At 36.8% G+C, this 26,958-nt stretch overlaps 5 protein-coding genes across 8 annotated transcripts in view; 2 read left to right on the forward strand and 3 right to left on the reverse strand.

Annotated features, from left to right (window-relative positions):
• CalpC (calpain C) overlaps positions 1–26,958 on the forward strand; it is a 59,765-nt gene that overhangs the window by 25,418 nt on the left and 7,389 nt on the right. The window contains exon 1 of one of the 3 annotated variants that reach the window (XM_089845486.1): positions 24,833–25,972. The exons of 1 other annotated variant lie outside the window; for it this stretch is intronic. The gene's annotated coding sequence lies outside the window, so the exon portion shown is untranslated. Of the gene's footprint in view, positions 1–24,832; positions 25,973–26,958 lie in introns of those variants that run through there. One more of the 3 variants, XM_089845483.1, reaches the window with a different exon arrangement.
• Positions 6,053–7,340, reverse strand: LOC149654105 (U11/U12 small nuclear ribonucleoprotein 35 kDa protein-like). Its single transcript, XM_089845491.1, has 4 exons — positions 7,095–7,340; positions 6,704–6,802; positions 6,414–6,627; positions 6,053–6,354 (listed from the first exon to the last, which is right to left on the reverse strand). Exons 1-4 carry the CDS (start codon positions 7,200–7,202, stop codon positions 6,092–6,094), a joined length of 684 nt encoding a protein of 227 aa, XP_089701617.1. The 5' UTR covers positions 7,203–7,340; the 3' UTR covers positions 6,053–6,091.
• Positions 7,234–7,710, reverse strand: LOC149654106 (D-aminoacyl-tRNA deacylase 2-like). The gene has a single exon (XM_089845219.1). It carries the CDS (start codon positions 7,708–7,710, stop codon positions 7,234–7,236), a length of 477 nt encoding a protein of 158 aa, XP_089701345.1.
• Positions 7,926–10,632, forward strand: LOC149654107 (glutaryl-CoA dehydrogenase, mitochondrial). 2 transcript variants are annotated; one of them, XM_089845489.1, is made up of 8 exons: positions 7,964–8,074; positions 8,133–8,256; positions 8,344–8,636; positions 8,704–8,827; positions 8,911–9,367; positions 9,940–10,169; positions 10,243–10,403; positions 10,463–10,632. In XM_089845489.1, exons 3-8 carry the CDS (start codon positions 8,345–8,347, stop codon positions 10,522–10,524), a joined length of 1,326 nt encoding a protein of 441 aa, XP_089701615.1. In that variant the 5' UTR covers positions 7,964–8,074; positions 8,133–8,256; position 8,344; the 3' UTR covers positions 10,525–10,632. The 2 variants fall into 2 exon arrangements, with proteins under 2 accessions (XP_089701614.1, XP_089701615.1); XM_089845488.1 differs by lacking the exon at positions 8,133–8,256 and having other exon boundaries at positions 7,926–8,074.
• LOC149654108 (osmotic avoidance abnormal protein 3-like) lies at positions 11,055–19,271 on the reverse strand. Its single transcript, XM_089845172.1, has 13 exons — positions 19,144–19,271; positions 15,329–15,426; positions 15,105–15,260; positions 14,518–15,040; positions 14,073–14,447; positions 13,823–14,013; positions 13,696–13,766; positions 13,474–13,634; positions 13,291–13,400; positions 12,967–13,228; positions 12,740–12,870; positions 12,611–12,683; positions 11,055–12,265 (listed from the first exon to the last, which is right to left on the reverse strand). The coding sequence occupies exons 2-13, from the start codon at positions 15,401–15,403 to the stop codon at positions 11,979–11,981; spliced, it is 2,415 nt and encodes an 804-aa protein (XP_089701298.1). The 5' UTR covers positions 15,404–15,426; positions 19,144–19,271; the 3' UTR covers positions 11,055–11,978.

Below are 26,958 nucleotides of genomic sequence, written 5' to 3' on the forward strand. Positions count from 1 at the left end.
TCGGAGAGGGGACGATATATAGAAAATGTCCATTATAACGCCGTTCCCCCGTCGTTCCAGCACCTAGAGAACTAGCAATTAGCCCTCCAAGCGCTAAGGGGGTGGGTTAGTTTTTTTTTTATTTTGGAAACCGGCTTTGTAGGCTTGTATACTAGTATGTTGGTGCTCTCTTCTTCCTTTCTTTTCTCGGGTCCGGGGTCTGGCTGCCTTTATAGCGACCCACCCGTTTCTAAAGACGTTTTTCATCATGCGTTTCGGTGGTGCTAAAACGTCGCCGCGGGCGTCCTCGAGCGGCGAGTTCAGACACTACCGTAATACACGTATTTCCTGCAATGGGATCTTTGAATTTCTTTTCTTTTTTTTTTTTTGAGAAAATAACAAGATACACGAGCGAAAATCCGTTTCCCAGAACTCATACGATAAACGTCTTGCCCCTGTAGAAGTGTTCCAACCGCTGCACACCAATGTTCAGGGAGAAGATAACATCTAGGGGCAATATGATAGTAATGGAACCCCGGTTTCGCCTTCATGACGTTTTTGGGCTCAAATTTTAAAAGATGTATTCATACATCATAAAGCATAAAACCAGTCTTTAGTATATAGTAAGCCCGTATGCTAAATATTGGTGATATCGATTGAAACGTACATACATTATTCATTTAGAAACATTGTTTTTACAATTCTGCCTGCCATTTTTCAAAAATATCCGCTGATTTTTTAATATCATTCTTAGTTAGTACTTAGTACTTCTTCTCCACGAAAACTCGGCTTTCTAGTAAAAGTGGTGTTAGCTGGACACTCAGTCTATGATTAGAACGTTTTGAATTTTTGCGGTCATAACAAGAAACTCTGTTCCCTTAGCCCAATAAACCTAAAAACTCCTGCAACTTCTCAGGGTTAAAAACAGTAAAATCTTAAAGAAAAGGGAAGATAACATCCCTCCTTTCCCTTCCCCCGCCTTAACTTTACAACATGAAGCAGCGGGGAATATGTCCATGTAGACCCCATGTACGAAGATAAACTTATAACGAATACGTCCTATTACGGTTATCAGAAAACAGCTTATAATAGCCTTCCACCGTATTCATCTTATAACTCTGAACGATAACGCTATATGGATTTGTTGAAAAGAAATTGTTCAAAGTGGTTGGTTCATTTTAGGGGGAAAAAATACATCGGGGGTCAGTGAAAAAGACATGGCATATATATGGATGGGTCGAACTACTTTCCTTTCAGTCCCATATCAGATGTTATTGGGTATCATCGGCTACTTTCAAGTCTTTCTTTGAATAGTTAGGTTAAGAAAATTCCACTAAAACACGATCGAAAGTATCCGCTTTTCTTAAAAACTCTCTGGGAACCAAGGGGGTCCCATTCAAACACACCTTTTCTGGACCATTACCGAGTGGTGGACTCTAGCTAGGTCCAAATTGATTCCTTCTGACTTTGTTGCGTATAGTTCTTGAGCGCGTGCTTTGAACTTTTGAATAAATTGCAACCATATTACTCGGGCATTTTAAAGCAACTTTGGGACTCTTGTTGAAGAAAGACCATACTCTTTCATTATACCATACACCCAAAAATCCCCCTCAAAAGTTTATGGCCCTATTTCGTTTTTTTTTGCTGCATGCTTTTGATTATTATTTTTCAACCCCGAAACGAGTCAAATAGCGTATCTTCCGGTCTTATTTTTCTTTTTGTTTTTTAATGGCCTAAACCATATGTTATAAAAATAAAAGGCGTTTTTAAGAGAATTAGGTATTACCAGCTTTTCTACCTCATTAAAATGATCGGGGGATTTATTATAAATGTTCTTTCTTGTGATACAATGTTTCAAATCTGGCTTAATATTTTAAATATGTTTTCTACTAAATGTAACTAACTCCAAAGTTAAAATGAATTCACTTATTTTATATTCAAGTTCTAATTCAATTTATCGTTTGAATGTAATAACTGCATGTTACCTAACTTTATATAAAACCTTATCTTGATGTAAATTCACTTTAAAAAGGCGCGGTTTTACATTGTCAAATATTTAATCCTACGTAAGGAAAAGTGTCCCTGAAATTCGTCCGTTTTTATCAAACCCCAAAAAAAGTAAAATTTTTATGTAGTTTCATGATAGAGTTTTCAACAATTTTCATCACGATTATTAGCCAAGGCTTTTCTATCGCATAATCCTCTTTTTCCTCCCATATATAATCCTCCATTTTTTCTTTCTCGAGAGTCTTTTTTCGCGGACTGCCGTTAGTGGATAAAGAAATACCTACTTTGCAAGAAACTCTTTATTTAATCCCATAAAAACGTTTTTTCAAATCAAAGTTTGCCAAAGAAAAAGAGAAGAAAAAACTCCCAACTCCATAATACAGAGGATCAAAAGCACGCGCTGAGGTTAAAAGACTCAATCCTTTTATTTATCGAAGGAAAAACTGATAGCACCAGATTTTGTACCCCAAATATTGATAGTTTCTTGGGGTATTGCTCTGATGCCATGATGCTGGGTGGACCTCATATGAAAGCAAAGTATATGAATATTTTCAAGTTTACTTGCGAATTTTGATTAAAAATAAAGGTAGGGGATCAAGTGTACATTTCGACAGTAATTTTACCAAGTTTCACATTAATTTATGCTTAAATAAGCGTAATATAGTCAAGGACTCTTGTAAGAAACTTTGTTAATTTCAGCGTCCCAACAAATTTCAACTGATAGGTCCTAGTTATTTTGTTATTCTACAAAATCCACGTATACCATTTAAAACCTACAGTTATTGAGCTTTCAGTTGGAGGAGGAGCTGAGTCTCTTGACATAATTTATGCTGCCATATTGGTGGGTATAAAGCAGGAATGAAGCTGAGACCACCACCCAATATGGCTACCAGAACAGGGGTAAGACTTGGGAGGGTGTGAATGACATACTACTATCCCATCTGCAAGTATCCCATTGGTATTATCCTTTATCCATCTCAAAGTCTGCATGGTGATAGGTTTTCATCATCTTGTTAGATTCCCTAATTCCTCGATTCGAAACTTCTTATTTTTATCTGTAAAGGAAGATGACTGGGCGGGGACTGTGGTAAAGGCTTATACGAAGCTGGATAAGCTTTACTGTAGAGAGAGGTTGGCGGGGTATTAGCACCCCCGTAAGAAGTTTAGCGAAAGCTTGTGGAAATAAACTGAGTAATCACTTATCATTCCTAGACATCGAGAAATAAGAACTTGTATAAAATAAAAAAGGGGGAAAAAAATAAAAGAAATCTTGTCTTTGCGGGGCGGCGTCTAAGATCTTAGGATGCCGCAATTTTAAATAAGTCTTAAATGAAAAACTCGCTGAGCTCTAATATAAAGTTAGTCGGAGAGTGGGAGTTGGGGAAAATTACTAAGATTGTCTCTGCGGTCGTGTGTGTGTGTGTGTATGTCGTATCGCGGCTTCCTTCCAAATCCGGACTATGATACTATGAACCTCTTCCATCATTACACGAATATCAAACTACACTTTCATCTGCTTAGATCTATTTCCATAAGTTTATAAGATATGTTCCATAAATTTGTCACCATGGTTACTGAGATATTGTCATTGAATATTGTAGGTGAAACGCCATAGATTCGAGGTAAAGCGACGCCTGGTGAGGCACTGTCAAAGGCTTAGTACAGACTAAATAGAGTAGTGTCGGTAGAGAGGGAAGTAGACTGTGTATCCCTCCCTCTATGCGCGCTTTTGTAAGAGAGGATACTGTACGCACCTGGTAGGGGGATGACACTGAGCTAAGAGATAGATGGGTATGACGTTTGCATACGTAGAACTGACATTACTCAGATGGATTGCAAAACCACGTGTAGTCAATTCTCGCTTGTCGTTCTCGAACTAGCTCGAGCTGTAAGTCTCTGGGATAGCATTACGAAGTATAGAAAGTGTCACACTTATGGAACATATCTTATAAACTTATGATATTTCCTTATCTTCTTCAACTTTGAAATGTATAGTTAATTCTTAGTGCGATTGTATAAATTCATGTCTTACGGGGAGGAGATGAAGCGATTCGTGGATGCAGGGAGGGTATATTAGATCTCTCGACATAAAAACTCGCATCAAGAAGACAAATTCCTTTAGCAAATTTTTCTACTTCACTTATTAAAATAAACACATACCAAGACAGTGTATTTTTTTTAAATCGAAAGAGGGATGGGGTTTAAAAACCTACGTGTAACTTATACGTCCAGCCAAAAAAACTCAATAGAATAAACTATAGCTTGGCGTTGACGTTTGATTTTCAAGTAATTTCTAGGGTTTTGTTGAAAACTTTAACTCCCAACTTCTATTAGAAATATATCAACCTGAAGTTAAAAGGTTTTTAGTATTATAGTACAATGTTCTGTTGACTTCAGCTTCTATTAGAAATATATCAAGATGAAGTTAAAAAGTTTTTATTATTACAGTACAATGTTCTGTTGACTTCAGCTTCTATTAGAAATATATCAAGATGAAGTTAAAAAGTTTTTATTATTATAGTACAATCTTTTAGGCTTCCTGTGCAAAGTGTACTGTGTATGTACATCCGTCAACCCTCATCGAAACTTTGCTACAAAAGGAACAATACAAAGTAACACTTATAAAGGGTGGCAAAAGGAAGGGTGTTTCCTTTGAAGTTACCCCGAACGTGTTCGACTTCAACCATCAGGAGCCATTTGGGGCTGGCTATAGGAAAAAATGAGGGTGGTCCCTTTTCTTTCCCTACATTATAGGTCTTACTCAACTTATGGTCCTAGAAAAACAATAAAATTTCCAGGGTTTGGGACGGTATTTCCTCGTAAAAGGGGAGGGGGGGCAGATAGAAAACTTTTCTCATCTTTTACGTTTGTTCGTCAACAATCATAAAACAATTTTTTCCCGTTGAAAACCTTTATTCTCGAACGTCCCACACTGAAAAGGAACTCGTGTATGATGTTCTGTATTCGCCCCTTGCAAAGTTTTATCGTTGTCGCATGTCTTTTAAGCAAAATTTTACAGCTTTTCATTTTTAAAAGAAAATATATATATATGTATAAATATATATAAAAAGCCGTCCCGCGATATTCTCAATTCCCCTTCTTCTATATATGCTTAAATACACAAACTTCTCAAAACAGCCAGGCTCTACGCGTTGATTACGACTCTGCGAAATGTCTCAAAGCCACGCTAAAAGAACAAGTAGGATAAGTAGTGATATAATGGTTTTACTTTCTACAGCGCTCGTGTGAGAAGATAAGGGCACGCTATAGACCTTATCCAATAACTCCCTCTCCATGGGAACCATAGATTGAGATATCTAAGACTAAAAACGCAGTTTTCGCCTATTCGACGCTCTCTCTCTCTCTCTCTGGTAACTCGGTGTGTAGCGGAGTTTTATGGCCTGTATGCCCCATGGTCCAATCATTTTATGGCCCATTTTACAGCTAGGCCCATACAGGAGCCTCGGGAGGAAAATTCTTTTTGAAAAAGGACGCCGGCAAGCCTTCTTTTATTGGAAGCAGTGAGGTTTAACTGCCTCTCTCTCTCTCTCGCTAGGTCTATATCTAGCATTTTCTCCCTTTCAATTTTTGTCAAATGGGCTTGGCAATTAGACCTAAGGGGGCAAAGTTCAATTTCTCATCTTTGGATCACAGTTTTTTCTTTGAAGGCAAAGATGGGAAATGGAAGGGAAAGAAAAACAGTTTCAAAAAAACGAAGGACCAATTATATATTATTGAATACCCCCAAGAAGGTTGGTTTTAAAAAGCAGCGCTGCTTTCAATAGCCCTCCCGGAATGTTTCCTATAGTTTAATTGAATAATAAGTCGGCTTCTTTTGATGTGTATTTAAACTTCTCTTCCTGTAGCGCTCTTATAAACCCTATTGTTAAAAGGTGACTCACAATGAGATTTTATTTTTTTCTAAAATCTTAATTTATGGTTTTCGGAAAAAAAAAAAAAATGTTTTCCCACTTAAACGAAAATAGGCCTGAAGTAATTTAGATTACTTAATCTAGCTTTATGTATGCTTGTTGATGAGAAACTTAAGAAAAAATCAGAGTCCAAATGATAGGAATAAGTTTTTATTTATTTATTTCAAAGTGTTTCAATAATGAGAATATCTGGAATCTTTATAACCACCCCTTTGTTGACTATGTCTGCCATAATCATTTCTGCGGTATCTTTGACTTTGGTGTCCTCTTCCTCTTGGGCCATCTCTGTTCGAAGACTTTATTGGGCGTGGTTCTTGGTCAAAATCAGGCCGATTACGGTTCCTTTCCATGGTCACCAAGATTGGTTCCTTAAATGGTCTCTGTCTCCCGCCAAATCGTAGTTGACCCGATTCCTTTTTGCCCCCAAAACCCCCACCTGCGTTCAAATTAGGGTTAGTGGCTCCTTAAACCCATGGGTGGTCTTTCTTAGCAAACCTAAACGTCTAGGAATCCATCCTTTAAGCGTACGTCCACATTCGTAATCCACGAAAATCTCGTGGTTATCCAAGATCACGCGATTTGCATCTCTATGGGCCCTAGCTGCACCCCTTGTGTCCTTGAACTCGACAAACCCATAACATTTTGAGAAACCAGTGACAATATCACGGACTAAACGGCATCTGAGCACATCCCCATAACGTGAAAACACCTGTCTCAAAATGATTAATTGTTTAGGGTTTGTTGTGGAGCACTTGAGCTAAGGGTCTTAAAATGCCATTTTATACTTTTTCCAAAGTTTCTTCTGACGAATCAGGATTTAGTTTGGCCACGAATATGGTGCGTTTAGGGTCACCAACTACCAATTTATTGGGTTTATGATGCGCCTAAAATAAAGTTACTTGAGAAAATTCTAAAGAGAACAAAGCTAGAATATTTCTGAGTAAAGGATTTCATTGAGGTCAAGGGGTACGGAATTGGCCCGCAACTGACGCAATGACGTCATCATTGCTTTTAGTACTTAAAGGGGCTGTCCGGATCGTGGGTCAAAGGACGATCTCTCATATAGAGCTTAGCATAGCGGGTGGGTAAGAAGGAGAGGGGGTCGGGCCACCCTCTTTAAGTCGTAATAGGCGTAAGGGTTGGATAGGAAGAAGTTATAGAGCAAAGATAACTTACCTGCATCGCCCTGACCACTCCATGGTCATGAGGTTCAGAATCCGTACCATCTATGCTACCAGCTTTAAGGGGGTCATAAACCCGCGCAATTGGACTCCACTCATCCATTTTAAATTTAATTTATTGACAGAGCTTATTATTAAAAGTCAATAATGTGGGTATTAGGCCCGTTTGTTTCTACTGATAGTACTTGACGTTCGCCGTAGGTTCCACTCTTAAGACAAATTTCTTTCCCACTCTTTTGTATAAATTCGTCAGACTTCTTAACAAAGGAATTGTATAGCTCAAGCCCTACACCTTTGGCAATGTTGTTATGATATTGGAATGATTTTCCTTTGATTTTACCACCCAGGGAAGCTTGGGGGACGATAAGCAAGTCCCCTGGTAAATTTAAGAGGGATACTAGTTTACCCTCGTCGTTTTCGCAAAGTTTAATGCCAAATATCGTGTTTACTAGCTTATCAATACAACTTTCGTCGGCGTTTTTATAGAAACAAACAAATACAATCATACCACGTTTTATCTCCGCGATACCACAAGGCTTAAGTTCTAGCGTCGCTTTTAAGCATTGCTGAATTACAACACGACCTAAATTTAAAACTTCGCTGCTTGCCATGTAATTCGGGCTCTAATATTCCCGTAAAACCGATTTAATTGTGGTTATCACCTCATTTACTGATGAAAACACGTGGGTTTTGACAGTATTTCGCGCCAATTGTGCAAAACCACATATACTGGCGGCCATTGCTAATTATGCAAAAAGTTAGCCAATGGCGAGGCCTAAAAATGTAAACATTACCTAATTATGCGGCGATTTCTTGTGACGTTACCGATGAGCCAATAGGTGGCGCTACTAGCTGTGAGATGAAAAATTTAAAGAGACTAAGCAGACGAAATTTAGTAGTGTGTGAAGCCAAGGCCGTTAAGTTGGATTGATAGTACGTTTCCCGTTAATAGTATTAATTAAACTTAATTTTAAGGTAAGATTTTTAGTCTTATTGTTTTTATCTTGATATAAAGACATGTTCAAATAATTAGGCTTAACTCAACTCTTAACGACAATTTTTCTTGAGTTTGAGCTCAGTTTTAGTAAAACTCAAAGGCTTAGCCTATTTTTTGTATTATATAATATCAAAATCGTATAGAAAGAAACGCTTTTGAGGTATAATATTAATCTTGTAATAGATACTGATCTTTATTACAAGGTCATATTTAGTTCCATAAGCTTATCAAATTACTATGGTTATAGAATGTTGGCTTCAAAGCTGAGAGTTGGATCTCTCCTTAAACTCAATAATATTTGCAAAAGCAATCTTCCATTGATTTCCAACAAATATGTACATAATGACCAAACAGTCAAAGGTGCTGCTACACCAAAACCAGCAGATATTAAAGATGTACATCAAAACAAATTTGACTGGAAAGACCCTTTAAAACTTGATTCCATATTAACTGAGGAGGAAATAGCAATAAGAGATCAGACAAGGGCTTTTTGTCAGGAAAAATTGATGCCTAGGATTCTTCTTGCTAATAGGTTGGAAAGTATGTAGTTTCTTAACCAGTGAATCAATTAAAAGTGGGGCGAATACTAACCACTAAGTATTATTAGAATTTGACCCTGAAGTTATATCAGAATTTGGTGCATTGGGGTTATTGGGACCTACAATTAAAGGATATGGTTGCGCAGGAGTATCTTCTGTTGCAGGTGGTTTAATAATAAGAGAGATAGAACGGTATGTTCATTTAATTTAACATAATTATATTCAAGTTTGTAACTAATTTATTCAAAAACACTTAACTTCACTTCACTTCACAGAGTTGATAGTGGTTACAGATCATGTATGAGCGTTCAATCGTCATTAGTTATGCTTCCAATCTATCTCTTTGGTTCTGAGAAACAAAAAAATAAATACCTACCCAAATTAGCTAAAGGAGAATTGATTGGAAGTTTTGGTTTAACCGAACCCAATCACGGTAGTGATATAGGTGGATTGGAAACCAAAGCTAGACACCTTGAGAAAGATGGAGTTTATATTTTGAGTGGGAGTAAAACTTGGATTACAAACTCCCCCGTGGCTGATGTCCTTGTAGTTTGGGCCAAATGTGAGGATGGAAAATTGAGGGGTTTTATTTTGGAAAGAGGAATGGAAGGGTTATCAACCCCTAAAATTGAGGGGAAGTTTTCGCTCAGAGCATCCACTACTGGAATGATTCTAATGGATGATGTTGTGGTCCCAGAAGATCATGTTTTACCCGGTGTTTCAAGCTTCAAAGTAATTCTTGGCTGCTTACTATACCAGGGGTGTGCGAGTACTCGTTAAGTTCGAGTACTCGGTTCGAGTACCGAGCCGAGTACTCGACTCGATACTCGATAACAACACATTGAGAAACTCGAGACAGATTCGAGTAGCTTTTTAACATCTTAAATACTCGAGTCCGAGGCTTACAACTATAGCAGACGATGAGTTCATGATCATTTATTTTGAAAATCACCTGTTCAATGTTTAATTGATCACTAACAATCTTTTTGAACTAGTTAGATGTTAGATAATTGAAAATCTTCGTTATTTTCAAGAAATTTACAAAATTGCTACTCGACAAGTCAATATTTGAGACTCGATAATTACTCGCTCGAAAGAACCAAAATTTGACCTATCTAAATACTCGATACTCGAAAGTATTTTCGAGACTCGGCTCGATACTCGATAAGATATTACTTTCGATACTCGGACTCGGCTCGAAACCGAAAAAACGGGACTCGCACACCACTGAACTATACTTCAAATCAGTTTCCAAGAGGTTTAGGAATGGATGAGAGTACAATAGTTATGTTTCAATATTACAGGGGCCATTTACATGCCTGAATAGTGCCAGGTTTGGTATAGCTTGGGGGGTTTTAGGTGCTGCTGAATTTTGTATGGATACTGCTAGAACATACACTATGGATCGAAAACAATTCGGTCGTCCTCTTGCTCATACCCAATTGATTCAGAAAAAACTTGCTGATATGTTGACAGAAATAGCTTTAGGTTTACAGGCCTGTGTTCATGTTGGACGCCTGAAGGACCAAAACCTGTTAGTTGAAAATAATTTAATAAAGATCTTCGATCCTAAAGTATTGTCTGAGACATGTATTTAAAAATATTAGGGATACTCCTGAGATGATTTCAATTTTGAAACGAAATTCTTGTGGAAAAGCTCTTGAAATTGCTAGAAATGCTAGAGATATGTTGGGAGGAAATGGTATTTGTGATGAGTATCATGTTATTCGTCATGCCATGAATTTGGAAGCTGTTAACACCTATGAAGGTAATATATTCATCACACTATTAGAGAATGTGATCTTAAATAGTTTATATTATGAGCAGGAACACATGATGTTCATGCCTTAATTTTGGGAAGAGCTATTACTGGATTAAATGCCTTTTAATTAAATCCATCAGAGAAATCCCAAAAAAAAAATATATTTTTTCATAATATGGTGCCAATTGTACAGTTTTTAAATTGTTTAAATAAAGAGATGTGTTATAGTTTCAAATTTTTGGATTTAATTAAATAAACACAGTTTATTAAAAAATGTTTCCTTTACTTTTATTTACATTTTTTACACAAAATGTTTCTCATTTCGGTGATAATTTAATTACCTAAACACTAGTTATAGTTATTTTTAATTTCTTAGAATAAATTATATCTTTTTATTCTATACATTTTTTTAAGTTATATTATTTTCTTACATTTATTTTCTTGAGCAAAAGCCTAAGTTGTTTTTTAGCACTTAGGATTAGTTTTTGTAGAAAATATTTATTTCTACAATATTAATATTAATATAATTTTTTTCATTATTTTCTTCATATTAATATAATTATCTTCATTATTTTCTTAATTTTTTTTTGATAATTTAGATATGATCAAAATCTTTAAAACACTTTAGGCACTTAAATATTTAAGTCCCCCCTATGAGTGGCTTTGATTCCAATATTTAATTTTAAAATATATATGTATCTTTTAATTTAATCATAATTTGGTTATTCTACTATTAGAATTTCCCAAACTTTTATCTCTATCTATTTTTGGAAACAGGGAAATTCAAATGGTAGAAAACCACGTGTTATACATTCTATAGAATTAAACGCCTATAAATAGACTTTATGACGTCACTCATTTCATCTTGAACACTCCGTTGTGGTAATGTGTTTAATTCTATTCAAAGTAAAATTTGTACTTTCTATTATAATTGGGGGTTGAAAATGAACTTCAAAGCCATCATATTTTTAAAATACAAGCGCTTGTAAACCCTCACAACCACCGATTTAAGGAGAAACTATGGGTACCAAATAGACCTAAATAGATTTTAAAAGATTTGTTATAACATGGTAGGCTAAACAGCAGCGTTTTGATATTTGTTTGTTTAAATAGCCATTTCACTGTTGTAACTACTTCATAAAAAACTTTATAGATAAATATAGTCGAGCTATGTGGACGGATACTTAATTTTAAATTATTTTAATTTTGAGTTGAAAATTTTAAGACGGGGGGTGCCAGGCGGACGGACAGGTTAGAATTTAAAAAGACGTGAGCATAAATAAGCTCTAGAAAAATTCCTGACGTTCTTGGGTAAGTCTTACCCTTTCTTTGTCGCGATTTTTGCCTGAAAGTGGTGTTTAAATGTTGAGTACATCAGGTCTTTAATGTCCAGAACGCGAAACTCTTAGAGGAAATATACAAGAATTGTCTAAGAGAAAATTGAAATAAGGGGTCTAAGTTGATTAATTGCTATAAATGGGCGCTATTTTTTCCACCGTTAGAACGGGGTTCGTCTTTTTGATTCGGTATGGGCGGTAGTTTGGCAAGCGATCGATTTTCAAAGGGGGACTTTGCTGGTTGTCAGGTCGGCCATTCGAAATTGTCTCTAGCCGCTGCCACCATTTTATTTTGCCGTATTTTGTTCAAGTCGATAATGTTGCTGTGATGCAAACTCGTGTTAATATTGTTCATGCTAGAAACGGTATTGTTGAGACCACCAGCTGGTAAGGCTTGCAACCTGGTCGGTTTCCGACTCTCCGGGCTGATGGACCCTAATAGCTGATTGTTTGTCAGGTTACCGTTGCTGCTATTGACTTGTAGCAAGTTGAAACCATTTTTTTTAACGCCATTTGGTCCTTTACGCGATGCTAGAATTATGAATAATAAGTCAATAAAAATACCAAAATTATGTGACTTATTAATTATTGTATGTTCTGCAGTGGGACACGTGATTTGTGGGTTTCAAAAAAGGGGTTCGGTATATATTTTCGTTCAAAACATTATCTTCAAAAAATCGTGTTCTTTTGTGTTTAAACTACACACTACGTAACATTTTAGTGGAGTTTGAAGCCGTGTTTAAGCCAGTATTTCAAAAACATTTCTCACGTGATTTATACATTGACACACTTAGACAATTTCCGTGGACGAAGTGGACAAGCTAAAACCGAATTTGTACTTACAAAGAACTAGTTTGGCCGCCCCTTGAAACTTACTGAGAAGTTGTTCTTGTCGTTTTGGTCGGAAATAGTTACCGGCTACATCCTCTTTGACGCTTTTCTCCAGTTTCTATAAGGTTAAAGGTCATGAGTTGCTAATTATTATTTTAAGATGTAGGATAGTACTTGAAAAAATTTATCTTCATTTGAGGTTTCGTGACTTTCTCCATTTAAGGGTTCACTGTCTCCGTAGAAACTCTGTCTGCTATTTGCTGAATGAGCCTGTGTTGGCATGGGTCGACCTCCTGGCTGAATTCCTGCGTTTTAAGGAAGTTAAATATTTAAATTAGTTAATTGTTACGTACTGGATGAAGAGATCCCAACTAAATCTAGAATGTTCATCCACGTACTACCTGGTGGGGGAAGTTTGGTCCTCATGATGACCAGTTCTGGTAATTTCCACCGTTGAATGTCCTCGTCCCATACGGCTTCCGATTTTATTTTCTCGACACTCGAGTAATTGCAATCCCTACGTAAACACGGTTGTATCTTCTCTAAGATTTGTTCAGCGAGTTTTAATTGCTGGTCTTGTTTCCTAATGGTTTCCAAGTAGTCCGTTCTGTCCATTTCAAATTCGCGATGCAAGTCGCTAATTTCGTTTTCGAGAGCTTGGATCTAGGAAAACAAAGTTGTTTGTCACAATTGGTAGCTGACCCGCATTACACTTAGATACGCACTTTTCTCTTGGCCTTTTTGACCAGGGTTGTTTTGGCTTTGAGTTCTTCTTGAATGTCGTCATAAACTTTTAACATGACCCGGTCGTCTTCATCTACTTTCATTAGGGCTTCTACAAGACGTTAAATAGCCCAATTAGACACTCTAATGTCTGACGTAACGAATTACCAAAGCCTTCAACCAACCAGAAATTGCCCTGACTCGTTTCTCGGCTATTGTCTTTCTCTTAGCCCGTTTCTCTTTCAAAGACTTATCATTGGCTTTCTCGCCTCCCACGATTTGTTCCTCCAGCTCTTGTAACCTTTCCAAAGCGTGCGCTTGCATCTCTTCTAAACTAGGCGGCACCCTATAAATAATATAAGTAAGTATTAACTTATTGGTGCTATGTTAGTCAATCGAAACCCTACGGTTCTTCCGCTTGTATAGTCGGAATTGGGGAACCAGCGTCAGGATCGTGACCATTTTGTTGTAGTCCGTCCTAAAATTTTATGGATAACGTTAGCTCGTAATCGTATCGTATTTGATGGTACGTACCGCTTTCGCTTTGTTTAATTTCGCCAACTCAGACTCGTATTTTTCCTTCATTTTATTGACGTCCGATTGAAGTTTGGCGTTGCTTTCTTGCTCTTTTTGGTACTTTGTCAACAATTCCTGCATTTTTGTGTCGTATTCTTCCCTAATCTTTTGTGCCACGGAATCTATGACCTCACCATTGACTTGGGGTTCTGAAAAAACTTGTAAATTAAAACCCACTGCGCCTACAGAATTTATGACGGATACTTACTCTGCTGTTCGATTATCTCTTGCGGTTCGCTGGTTATCAAAGCCTTGAGTCTTTTAATCTCCTCCTGGTACTCTCGCAATAAAGCGTCTTTGGGGTCTTCGTTAATCTTGGGTTTGTTCTGGATATTTTTTGCCCTATTGGCGTACCTTAAGGTACTTAAGGTTTCGTCGTAGTTGTTGTCCGCTGGTGAGAGGCAGGCCACCATCAAGGTCTTGGTGTTACCACCCAATGAATCTTGCAAGAGGCGAGTAAGTTTGGAGTCCCTGTATGGGATATGCTTCGCCTTGCCGTCAACTAAAGCGGATATGACGTTTCCCAAGGCGGATAATGATAAATTGATCTTGGTTGCTTCTTTTAAACGGTCACCCGTCGCTCCTGTTATAAAGATTATTGTCCTCCGTCCGTGAATTGGTTAGAATATTACATTGAATATTGAAAGCCTTACCTGTTTTGGCTTGCCTTTCGCTTCCAGCCAAATCAACCAAATTAAGTTTCCCCGTTCTTATATGTTCTTTGCTAGAATTCTCCTCCATATCTAAGGTCTCCATATAAATGGAAAATATGGAGTGACTCCTCGAGGAGTCGGCGTTCATGAGTGTCGCTCCGACTGATCGGTTCTTCCATCCTTGCTCCATGACATTCTCGCATTCTTTGACGTTGTGTACCGCGTGTAAGGACAAACCGGGTACGTAAACGCCCTTGTCCGGGTGTTCCTTGAGATCTAATTTCTTCTTACTGTCCTCGCCTAGTAGATCTCTTATTTCCTCGTTGTATATCTCCAAGTAGGAAGCGTGTACTAGAAACTTTGTGTTTTCCGCCGTAGCAATGGCCTCGAAGATGTGTTCGAAGGCTCGCGGGATAATACCGCGCTGATTTGCTGGGATTTGAACTCCTTGCATCGTGAAAGACTTACCGCACCCCGTCTGACCATAAGCGAAGACGGTCCCATTGTAACCTTCCGTCACACTCTGTCAATAAATATTCTTAAGTTTGAGAATATCCTAGATAGATATCCCTTCATAAATTATTTACCTCAACCAAGGGGTAAGCGATTTCGTTGTATATTTGTTCCGTTGTCGAATCAATGTGATACGCTCCGTCGAATGTGAAATTCTTCGGTGGCGCGCCTGGATCTTCCGGATTCACTATGTTGCACTGACCGGAACTGGAATCCATACTGACCACCACCTATTATATGGAATATCATCCGTTAATGCTAACCGTAATTTTTCCCTGTACTATATAACAGTAATCACCTTGGAATTCAAATCTTTTTCTCGTTTGTTTAACGGACGACATCGGACAATTACTTTGACCGTTTCGGAAGGCATGTTTATTTGGAGTGACCCTTGACCTTAGCAGAAAGGAGAAGGAAACACCCTGTATTTTAAATCGTCAAACCACTTTTACATAGTCAGACATTGGGGAAAAGAGAGAACCAATCTAGAAACGCCATTAAGATTTAATAATGAGATGTTTGTCAAACAAACAACCTCCAACGCAATAAGAAGAAGAAAAATGTTTTGAAAATTGCATAGACTTAATTATAAGTTTTGTTTTATATACTGTTTAAAACTGTCTCTTAACGATCTTTGAGTGTACATAATTTCATGTCATATTGATCTTGTTCATGCAACAATACAAACAACATGATGGTTTTTAAAGGTCAGCTCCTTGCCAGCATTTGCTCTTTAAGGGTACATGTTGACGTACTTTCTCCAGCTATAGCTGTTGATAATTGCACCTAGGCACTACTATAACGGACCTCAACCATATTAGAGAGTTTAAGCATCCCCTACGTGTAGCTACCTTCCACAGTGCATTAGACCAATGCATTGTCAAAGGTGACTACACGTACGCGTATAGGGGATGCTTAAACTCAATAGGTCACGAGACGGTTAAATGTTTAATTTTTTTTCTCCCTCTCTCTCTCTCTGCACGGATTTCGTTACACGCTCTATATCTTCAATAAATAATTAGTAGAGTTGGCCATTAACAGTAACCATAGCTGTACAATATTTAGAATAGTTCGTCTATATACTACTATATCACGACACGCGATTCTTCAAAATATTCCCGAACCAAAATCAAATTGTTCATTTCTCATTGGAATTTCTCACGTATAGTTGTTGTTTATCAACATTTTGCGTGCTCAAAACACGAGAAAAAGAAATACTATATATTTACATTTTCAATAAAAAACGTAATTCTCTCGTGCAGAAATGAAATGAAGAGTTTTTATGAACCTAAATAACAATACACAGGAACCCAAATTAGACATGAGAAAGTTTGAATAGCAGTCAGATGATTCAGATCATACCATTGCACTGTGTTGTCATAAGCCTGCAATTATGGCGGTTAAATCAAAGCAGAAGGGGATAATAAAAGAAGGATGACACTCTGTATCCTCTTAATACTTAAGTTATGTAACATGATTTTCCCAGGTGTGGGACCCCTTTTTGTTCGCTCTCCTGCTCATCAAACTTCAGATGGGCATCGCACCGTGCAAGGGTGAATTCTATAACTGTTTCATAATAAATCCTCAGCAATCAACCCACAAACAGGTAATCGTATAGAATTTATTACTGCAATGTTTGGATTTGAATATAATGCCTGTGTTGACTTTAAAGCTAGTCCGTTAATGTAAATACTCGCAGTTGAACTGAACATGTTTGCTTATATTAACTCCATTTTAACTCGCGTGATCGTCCTGATCAACTCTTGCAGTCTTTTTATTTATAGTATAACTCGTGGTTTTCAAGATATTAATACACGTGTTTTAATGATGTGTTTGACATTTTCAACTAATTTAAATATCTAATATGGCATGCAATAAATGTGGAGGAAAAGTCGATACTGTGCATCCCTGCTTTTGGGGGCACTTAATGATTTTTTTGACATTTCGAAATAAATGGAATGTTTAATCTCTATATATTATTTAAGTTAAGAGAAAGTCGATAGAGGTGGTAATGTAATATCCGAATATCTTTCACGTAGATTTCACTCTGTTGTTTCTAAACTAGTAGACGAACCATATGACCTTTTGACTATACATAAAGGCAAAACACTTTTAAAATAAAAACATTTTCTTAGTGCAGATGCAACTCTGACACTCGCGTCACATCGATTTCTTAATAACAAGTAAAAATTTCGCAGAGTATAAATCAGAATAAGGGTCGTACTGCATCATTATCGTTAATTGCACCTTATTTACTTCCCAACAAATTAATTTAAGACCCGTACTTATAATTAAGCAGTGCGTAGGATCGTTTAACCGTTTATTTTTCGGTCACAGTCCAGTGTGCATCAAGATTCAAGTCGCTATGTCACTTAAGCCTATCAATCAGCGCTGGGAAATTATATTGAAAATTTTATTCTGTGGGCGTGCGATCCTGGAATACCAAGAAAAGGTTGAACCCGATGACTTTCCTTTCTCACGTGTACTGTACATTATATACAATCAAAGGAGTCTGTAAAACTTGTCCCCCCTAACCTTGCGGGATGATATACAACTACATTTATAACGATTCTAAAACCAAGGTTACTATCGCGAGCCATTGGAATTAATAGTGGTATTCCTCACCAACTGCATACACTACTTTCCTAAACAGTAACCGCCCGGTCAAGGTCTTCTTTTAAGGCGTAGTGTTATTTAAAAATACATTGTTTGCGCAAAAATCTCTTCAAATGTTCATAATGGTATATGTTTCGTTAAATTTTTATGTTATTTTATCCAGTTCTTTAACGAGAGAGGGGAAGGATACACGCTTCGTAGGGTATGACCAAGAAGTGATATGTAGTTTATTAGGGAGAAGGTATAAGATGCCCAAGTATTCGCGCACCATAGTCCCAGTCCCCCTTTCAAAATACAAGGGGGGACGTAAAAGGAGGCCGGGCTATTTCGCCTCTCCTCAGTCGGAAAATACGAAATTTTCGTCATTCGCGTCGCTCTGACGTGAGTTTTCAAGAACCAATGAGATGCTGCTTGTAATTTATAGGATTAACTTCGGACCTACGTTTGGACTGGACATAAAGCTGGAAATGTGGCGAATTTATACCCTCTCCCTAATAAACTAGATATCACTTCTTGGCATGACGTTGCAATACTTAGGGCTGTAATTGTTATATATATTGGAAATTACCACCAAAGGTAGAACAGGCTAGGTTAGGTTTGTTTAGGTTAGATTAACTTTGGACGGTTAGGTTTATGTTATGTTTTGAAAGAATACCCCAAAGTAAAATTTTACCAACAAGGTGAAGCGCAAAGCTCTGTGTTTTACGCGCATTCCGCTGGAAGAAAGAACACGTCACGTGACTGTTCTTGGGAAAGATGCGCAGAATAATGCGCAAAAAGCAATCGTACTTGACGGACGCTCAAGTACAGTTTCGTACCCCTCACATATATAGTGTCCGTGATAAGACCTTGAAGAATGAATAAATCACGGATAATGATTCTTCCCTCATTTTAGGGTTAGTACCAAATCAAAGTGTTAATATTTAAACTTCGTTTAAGACCGGGAATAATTTACCGCGCGTGATTAACTTCTAGCACAAGTTGGTATTGACATTTAAAAGAGTCAAGGTTGACTCCTGATAACTGTCATTCGACAATCTTAGATAAATTGACATGGTTTAAAATGTTATGTTTTAGGAAAAGAAGGCGTTTTAATATTATAATATTATCTCTTTTCCCCACTTTATTTGGTTTTTTGATCGATTTAAGCGTAAAGGGTTTTAATCGATATATTTGACGATTTATTGACAGTTCTATATAGTTTGTCCTTGCTGCATGACAGGAAGAACGAAAACAGAAACATCAATAAATCTAAATGGCCCGAGGTTTGTTTTGTTTACCTGTCCTCAATGTAGAAATTAAGAAACTGTCATTAAGTAAATAAACTGCCACGTTATTTGGACACAAATACAACTAATTTTCTCGCTTATTCACTAACCTTAAATATCAGATAATGTTTTGGACATTATGGACGGTTGATACATATAAACAAGTAAACGACTCTATCCAAAATATTAATTATACTTAGACAGTAGTACTTAAGAAAAATGTACTTACAAGAGTTGCTAATATTCTATTGTAAAATCTTGAATCGGTGATGAAACGGCGACACGAATTTGACGATCATCTTCATGGTTTTTTCGTGATAAATTCGTCACTTCCTCATGATCAGTCAAGTTTGTTTTCGTTTTAGCGCCGAGATATAGTCTCCTAGAAAACGGAAATGGTCAACAAGCTGTGACGCAACTTTGACAGTAGCGAAACAAATATCTAAATTCTAAATATTGCGCGTAGTAACTTCAATGAATTGTTATTTACAAATGTGATCACGCTATTGGGAGCGAGCTAGACGGTTCAAAAAATTGTCTAACCCATGTCACGGTACATTTTTTAATGTAAGCAACGGCTTGGTCTGTGCCGTGTAAACCGAACCCCGCGTCTAGTTGCGCTCAAGTAACTGGAACTCCAGGCCACCTTCGGGCGAAATCTATATTTACCGGGAACCTTGTATGGCTAATGTTTAACGATTTTTGTGTACAGGTGTATTGTTTCTCTAACTAACTCCCTCTAAGCACCATTCCTGGAATTAGTAGGCAACTCAGTGGGCTTATAAGAGTTTTTGGAAGGTTTTTATAGTGAGCCAAGTGACGGGCTTGTAAATGTACTGACAAAGCTATAGGTCTGGCTGGTACGCAATGTGACAGGGTTTGAAGGTTTGTCAGAGTTGTCACAGTACCTGTAAATCCTGGAAACGTAAGGGGATTTTAAAACTGGGATGTAAGTCAAGGAATTTCAAAATGGTTCATCAATTTTACTATTGTAGTACTGACTTGAACTAATATGATGTTAAGTTCATGGTACTAGTCCCTTTTAAACACGTCTGTCTGACCTTTATTCAAATAAAAACGCGAAATTGTTTCATGGAAAATGTTATTTAATGGACTGAGAAATCCTGGAAAAGTCCCGGAATTTTGAAATCCAAAGTCTCGTAGCAACCCTGTCTATACCGTATTGTTTTGCTAAAGTCATTGGAACTTAATTTCCATTCATCATTCTTAGGTTTAACTTATTTACATTGTTTTCAAAGCTCAGTTCAATTTAAACAGTTCCAAATGTGAATCTAAGTTAATTTTCTCTGAAGTTCGGATTAGGCTTAGTTACTTTTAACTCTGAAAGTTGGGGAACAGTAAAAGCGTTAATAATAATAAATATTTCCGTGAATACTAAGTACATTCGCTGTTTTTCACACGTATTGATTTAAAATTAGCAAATGAAAAAGAGATGTTGAAACTTTTCTCAAGGACAAATGATTGTTGTACTTAAAAACCTATTTACCGAGATTGAATTTCAATTGTTGCATAATCCACTTTAGGAAATGGATTTTTATCTAAAATTGTGATCATTGAGAAAAGATCCAGCAGTAAGTAATATAACGATGGTATATCGTGTACTATTTCATGGATTTTTGACCAAATGTTTCATAACCGGGAATTGTTTTTGAAAGAAGTGAAGTTAGTAAAAAGTAATTCGAAGTCGTTAGTCGGAATTATGAAATTTATATGAGCCTGGTGGGTAGTTTCACTGCGAGCATTGGTGTGCTGCGGGTGAAACATTTCTACAGGCGTTCTATGAGAAATCAATGTTAACGATTCATCCTGGTGGCAGGCTTCACCTTATACACAAAGAAACGTTTTACTGCAGTTCTAATATCATTAGTTGCTTTTAATAATATTAAATGCATTATATTAACATCTTAAATAGTAAATTCAAATTCGATTAAGCCTAGAATAGAAATACTTAAAAAGGATACTTAAGAATGGAGAATGTAAGGTTTAAAACAAAGATATAGTTTGACTAAGGGCTACCCTTCTAAAATCGTGTATAAATACTAACTGATTTCGTGCAGTATATTTAATTATTTTCCAAGAAGAAATTACTATTAAAATTCGGGTTAATTTTGGCTTAAGGATATGTTTAAATTCAGTCAGGAAAGTTTCTACTTTCCGGGTCGGAGTTTCCTGATTGCTATAGTAATATGGGTCAAACTTTACTGACCGGATGTAGGCTGACCAAGCACACTATGCGCGCCTTTCAACCCTTATTTCTTTTAAATATAGTTCACCACTCACTAAATAGTAGTGAATTCAAGCAAGTATACCATAATGTGTAGCATCTACCGAAGATCCTTTAAAGTGTTGTAGGTGAAAATCACGCGTGTATTTAAATTAGGCTTAAATTTAATTTAATAAGTTCAAAGTGCGAAACGTTAAGGTCACGTGGTCGTACACGTTTGCTGTCAAGTTCTTAAACTCTCTATTTTAAATAATTTCTGGTATATTTCGAAACTTAATTCTTGTAATGCATTCTAGTTACCGCGATTTGCCATATTGTTTTCCCCGTTTTGGAAACATCGATAATCAGATCGAAATATCGTTCTAAAAATATTGACATATCGATAAAACCCTAAATATACGAATATAACGATTATAAAATTGGGAAACCTAACGGAGATCGTAATTTTTGAAAATCATTATTTTGACTAACTTGTTATTATTTTTTAATCATTATTTTGACTAACTTATTATTATTGTTTTTAAATCATTATTCCAACTTAGACATATATTAATATTGTCGTCATCGTGATAATTAATTAGAATGACCTCTAAATATTATTAATAGAAGGTAATTATCTCTAATTATCCTTCTTGAATCGAGCTTTTCGTGAACTAAAGCAATCAATATGGTCCCCGGAACATGTGGCAGAACTACGCTATTATTCTTGGTGTAGTTGCGTTTGGGAAAAACCTCTCAAAGCGTGTCGAATTTGACACGAAGTGTACGTAGGAATATCTAACTTTCGTTAAAAAAAAGTATGTATATAAATATATATAACATATAGCCTTTTTCTCAAGCTTTATCGAATCCCGCTATAGGCTGGAATTTCACCTACTCTGAAAATAATTGGCTCTTTCTCACTGTAGCATGAAGTCCAGTCAGTCAGTATAAGGAATATCGTTAATAATATACCACTGTCCCAAGGTCAAGGCTTAGTTAGAGGGATTCCAATAATGTTAATCGATATACGTTTAAAATTGCTTTAATTTATTTCCCTTACATCGATTTTTATCGATATATTTTTTGTATAGGTTAAAGGGAAGGTGAATGTCAAGGTTTGGTTTAGGGATCGTATAGAGTAATTTCTTTCCCATATACGGCAACGTCATAACCCTCTATCTCTTACCTTAGTGATATCCCCCCTCCCCTTCCCTTCCGGGGGCAAATAGTATTCTCTAGTACAAAGTTGCCCCTAACGTAGGGGATACACAGTTCACTCCCCCTCTCAACCGAAATTACTCTATATGGAGAGAATTCAACCAATTCCGTAGGTGTGGGAGGTTCGGTTTAGCAGATGTCACTAAACATGGCGGCGCAGTAGTCTACGTTTTCAAGACTAATTAAACGCTAATTATTTTGTAATTAGAGATCATTAATTTATTTTTTAATATTTTCCTTTTATATTTAGGAAAAGGCCGTTTTTAAGGTATAATGTTATGTTACCTGAAACTTTTCCTTTAAATATAATTTCCCTGATCTTATATTTAATTCCACTCCCCTTATTCAGTGCAAAAACTATAGCCGCGTAGAAATCAAAGATAATTTTTCATACAAGTTCTCATGTTTTATATTTGTTCTTGATTTAACGAGTGAGAGGAGCTAAGACCGGAATTGGAGGTGAATAAACACAGGTACTCCTCGAACAACACTTATATTATAAAAATCTATTCCCTTTTTTTCTGGTCGTCAAATAAATGTAGATTATAGTATCCGAAGCTCCACTTTTCCCTGAGCTAATTTATACCTTTTATTTCTAAGAAAACACCCTTATTCTTATTGACCGCGTACATAATATATACTCCTGTGTACTCTTGCCATGTAGTGGTCATTTGGCATTTATATTCCGCTCAACTTTCATTTCCGTGAGTGTTTGAAAGCGGTGCGTCCGGAATATAGTTATGGAATATACAAGAGCCTTGGAATTGTTTGCCTGCTGTTTTTTTTTCAGGCTGTTATTTTTTTGCTGTCCTTGTACCTTATTTTTTTATTGGTGGCGTTTGCTTGGACGCTCTCGGTGGTTGGTCCCCGTCCATTAGGCTTAAATCGAATGGATCCTTACGGGGGTCCTTTGCGTAATCGCTCATTTTCAAAACGACCGGACCTTCCGCCCACTTAACCCTTTATGACTATACCTTCTATGGAAAAATTGTACAACTACAAGGCCATCGCACTCTGTGATTTTTGATTCCCAACGCCTCTAAACCCTGCCTTATTTTAGTTTTTATGCCAAGCTACTATTATATAGTGATTTTTATCTAAGGACATTGTCCAGAAAGGGGGAGGGAAGAAAGGGTTATTAACAGGCAGATGTTGTAACCTTTAACAACGTGAAAGTTGTTTTAAGATGGTATCTTTTAATAATGAGATCGAATGTTGTGGCGTATATTTAAACGTATCTAATTTTTATCAGAAGTTTGGGGAATTTGACAATACATATGTTGAAAGCACGTGTGTTTACGTCATTGTAAAAAACTTCGTATAGTACGTATTCTTTGAGAGAATTGGAAGCGAGCCAAATTTATGTTAAACATGCCGCCATATTTTAAAATTGTGGCCTGAAAAGTCCCCCCCCCCCCAAAAAAAATGCCACGACTGCCGATGCCTGGTCCCTTTTGCCTTTTGCTTCTAGTACTATTATAAAACTCACGATCACAACCTGATCTATGGTATTGCATAATCTTTGTCCCAAAAATATCACTTAATATAAGAGATTTTCAAATTTGAATTTTGATGTCAAACTAACAGTATTTGGAATTTTTTGGTAATCGAAGTTCGCAAATTGTTGAACGCTACGGTAGTTCTATTGAAATATCGTAAACAAACGTCTTATAAACCTAATTTTGCCGGCCGGTGAAAACCCAATAACTTTTTAAACCTCCATTGCAACTCTTTCGTAAGAAACTACCTGTGGTACCGGCGTTTTTAACCCGCTTTTCCATAAGCCGCTTCAAACTGAACTACAACTGAAACAACTTCACTTACCTTAATTTAATTGTTGTCCAACAGTGAACGAAGGTGTACTTAGTTGACTAAAACACTGTCTTAAGGCTTAGAGCACATTTTGTCCGCACCAACCTATCCCTTAGGGTTACCTTTGTGTATCTGAGAAACAGGTATAATATAGTCAATGCCTTTTTTCCCCAATCAATACCTTCGTCTTTAGGGTTAACCGCTAGCCGCTAGGCTTTCTTCCGGAGGTGACGTCAACTCTTAGTACGTCCGGTTGGTTAGGTTGGCGCTGATTGTCACGCAACAAATGGTGGTGGATGGCAGAAAAAAATGTTTATTCCCCTTCCTTTCCATAAGGGAAAGTAGCTTTATAAACTTAGTGGAATACATTATTAAAGGCTTGGCAAAAACGAAAGTGGGGCAAGAGAATTTATTCCAATCGATAGATTAAATACTGAAATGTTAAGAAAAGGGTAAAGTTTAGTTTGATGGTATTGCGTGGCCTGTTTTAATTGAGCACCATTGTGACATTCTTTGACATTTTCCGGCTTTGTATATTAAGTAAGAGGACTTTTTTCTTTACTGCAAATGACCCTGGTTCTGGTCGTCCCCTCTATCGACTAATTCTCTATGGTTGCTTAAGTTTAGCTCGATTATCTTGCCCTTGAACGGTCATTTGATCTGACTCTTTATATTGGTAGTTCATTCGATCTGGCTCTGTTTACTGGCCCTTGTGGGTCATTGGCTCTGACTCTGTTTACTGGCATTAGTGGGTCCATTATAGGTCAGTCGCTCTGACTACATCAATTGATTTTCTATGACGCTTCTGACCCAAGATAGGTGATTTTCTATGGTTATACTGACACTACATAGATAATTTATTTCCTGTGGTTCAACTGACCCTACATAGATAAGTGGTTCAACTGACCCTACATAGATAAGTGGTTCAACTGACCCTACATAGATAAGTGGTTCAACTGACCCTACGTATATAAGTGGTTCAACTGACCCTGGATAAGTTATTTTCTAATACTGTATCGGCTACCTATCGACTGACCCTAGATTGGCGCCCTCTTTAGCTGTATTGACTGATCCCAGATAGGTCCCTCTTTTACTATATCTATTGACCCTAGGTCCTTCTTTTTGTCTAACCCCTAGATAGGTCGTCGACTTGACCCAAGGTAAATAAATTGGCGTTCGTAGCTATTTTCGTCTAGTAAGTCTTTTTATGTTGGTCACCAATACCAATCTCAAAGGAAAAACAAGTTCAATAAAACATTGTACGTATGTAGGTTTCGCTGTTACGATTACAATTTACGTTCAAAGTTTTCCTCTTAAATTCGAAACTAGGGATTATGCATTCTCCCCGTTTTTAATTTGAACCCAATTCCATGGGTAACAGTGGGTAAGTCTGAAGGTACTCAGTCACGTGGTGCGTGACGTAAAGACCAGGTAGAGGCGCGTCATTCTCCCCCTCGAGGCCTAGTATTCACTGAAGCCACGCGAAAAATTCGCATCTCATTTAGTCGAGGAACTTAAAACAGGTAGATCGCGTATTACCTTCGTCGCGTCCCTTAACTAGCTAGCTTATTCGCTATTGCAGGTTTGCCTTGCAAAAGTTAACCCGATTGATTAAGTATCGATTTTAAAAAAATCACTAAGATAGCCTTAGCTTAAACAGTAGACCATGAGCAGGTTTATTGTATAGTTTAAAATTTTCGCGCCCTTTTTCTAATTTGAAATACCGAGGCTTAGTGCGTTTTCAAATATCAATAGTTCATATAGTGATCTAATTATGATACATTTCATGGACTAAAATTTGGTGAGTTGATCTGTTTTAAAATTTGCCTTGACAGCAATAGCAAAATCGTATATATATATCTTTTTTGCGCGCGTTTAAAATTCGAATTTAAAGTTGTTTAAATTTCGGGTTATTGCTCTTAGTTTTAAACTAATTCGACCGTGATGTTTTCGATGTTTTAATAATAATAGTAATATGAAATAAAAAATGAAAGAGGTAAATAAGGCTTAACAATAATAACTTCTTAACAAGAGTTCTGTACTTCTCTCTCTAAAAATTATTCAGGCGTTCAGTTGATGCTCACATCATTTCATTCACTCTTTAACTTAGCATAAACTTACTTCATCCAGGAAAAAGTATAATATAACAACCTTTATTATTTTAAATTACATTTTCTTTTAATCCATCCGAATGTTATCAATTGGCTTAGTCTGTGCCGTCCGTGTTTCTCGACTCGGTTGGTAAATTTTAATATTAATTGTTATCGTGTTGTACAAAGTTTTCGGTGTATTTCGGATGAACAAAATGTACATAATATAGTTCCTTTAGAATTTTGTAGGGCGTATTTCGAATTGTTACGGAGCATCGCGTCTTATTCATTGGTTAATAATTTCTTTACGGTCATAAAAACGGAACGGTACCCTGTGCCATAGACATTCGTATACTCCAAGTTTAACGGGCTGTTAATCGCGAGATTCAATGATTTTAATTATTATAACGCCAAGTTACTCGCTCGATTCTATAGAGGCCTAGAAGTGATTAATTGAAAGGTCAATATACTTATGTATACTTATCAAAAACGCTGTTACCTCAGGGCCCACGTTTTTCGAAATTTTTCATTTTTTGGAAAAGGAAATGTATAACGTGGGTTTTCTCTGGGTTGAAATTTACTGTTTAGAAATTTTATCTCGTATAGAGTAAGATTATTATTGCGCATGCCACACTCGCTCGCTAGCTTCTCCTTCACCAAGCCGCGTAACAGGTATTTTTTTTTATATGTGTATATT

Source organism: Phalangium opilio, unplaced genomic scaffold, assembly GCF_054372755.1.
Source record: "Phalangium opilio isolate 3A_F unplaced genomic scaffold, DU_Popi_V2 ptg000079l_1, whole genome shotgun sequence".
Lineage (NCBI taxonomy): Eukaryota > Metazoa > Arthropoda > Arachnida > Opiliones > Phalangiidae > Phalangium > Phalangium opilio.

Excerpts from the sequence above, each read along its gene's own strand:
- LOC149654105 (XM_089845491.1), bottom strand. The coding sequence starts at position 7,202 with ATGGATGAGTGGAGTCCAATTGCGCGGGTTTATGACCCCCTTAAAGCT. Across the intron at positions 6,628-6,703 it reads CAGAAGAAACTTTGGAAAAA|GTGTTTTCACGTTATGGGGA; the intron begins GTATAAAATGGC and ends ATTTTGAGACAG. Across the intron at positions 6,355-6,413 it reads ATGGATTCCTAGACGTTTAG|GTGGGGGTTTTGGGGGCAAA; the intron begins GTTTGCTAAGAA and ends ATTTGAACGCAG.
- LOC149654106 (XM_089845219.1), bottom strand. The coding sequence starts at position 7,710 with ATGGCAAGCAGCGAAGTTTTAAATTTAGGTCGTGTTGTAATTCAGCAA.
- LOC149654107 (XM_089845488.1), top strand. The coding sequence starts at position 8,345 with ATGTTGGCTTCAAAGCTGAGAGTTGGATCTCTCCTTAAACTCAATAAT. Across the intron at positions 9,368-9,939 it reads CCGGTGTTTCAAGCTTCAAA|GGGCCATTTACATGCCTGAA; the intron begins GTAATTCTTGGC and ends TCAATATTACAG. Across the intron at positions 10,170-10,242 it reads CGCCTGAAGGACCAAAACCT|GGATACTCCTGAGATGATTT; the intron begins GTTAGTTGAAAA and ends TAAAAATATTAG.
- LOC149654108 (XM_089845172.1), bottom strand. The coding sequence starts at position 15,403 with ATGCCTTCCGAAACGGTCAAAGTAATTGTCCGATGTCGTCCGTTAAAC. Across the intron at positions 14,448-14,517 it reads CGAAAGGCAAGCCAAAACAG|GAGCGACGGGTGACCGTTTA; the intron begins GTAAGGCTTTCA and ends TCTTTATAACAG. Across the intron at positions 13,767-13,822 it reads AATTAAACAAAGCGAAAGCG|GACGGACTACAACAAAATGG; the intron begins GTACGTACCATC and ends ATAAAATTTTAG.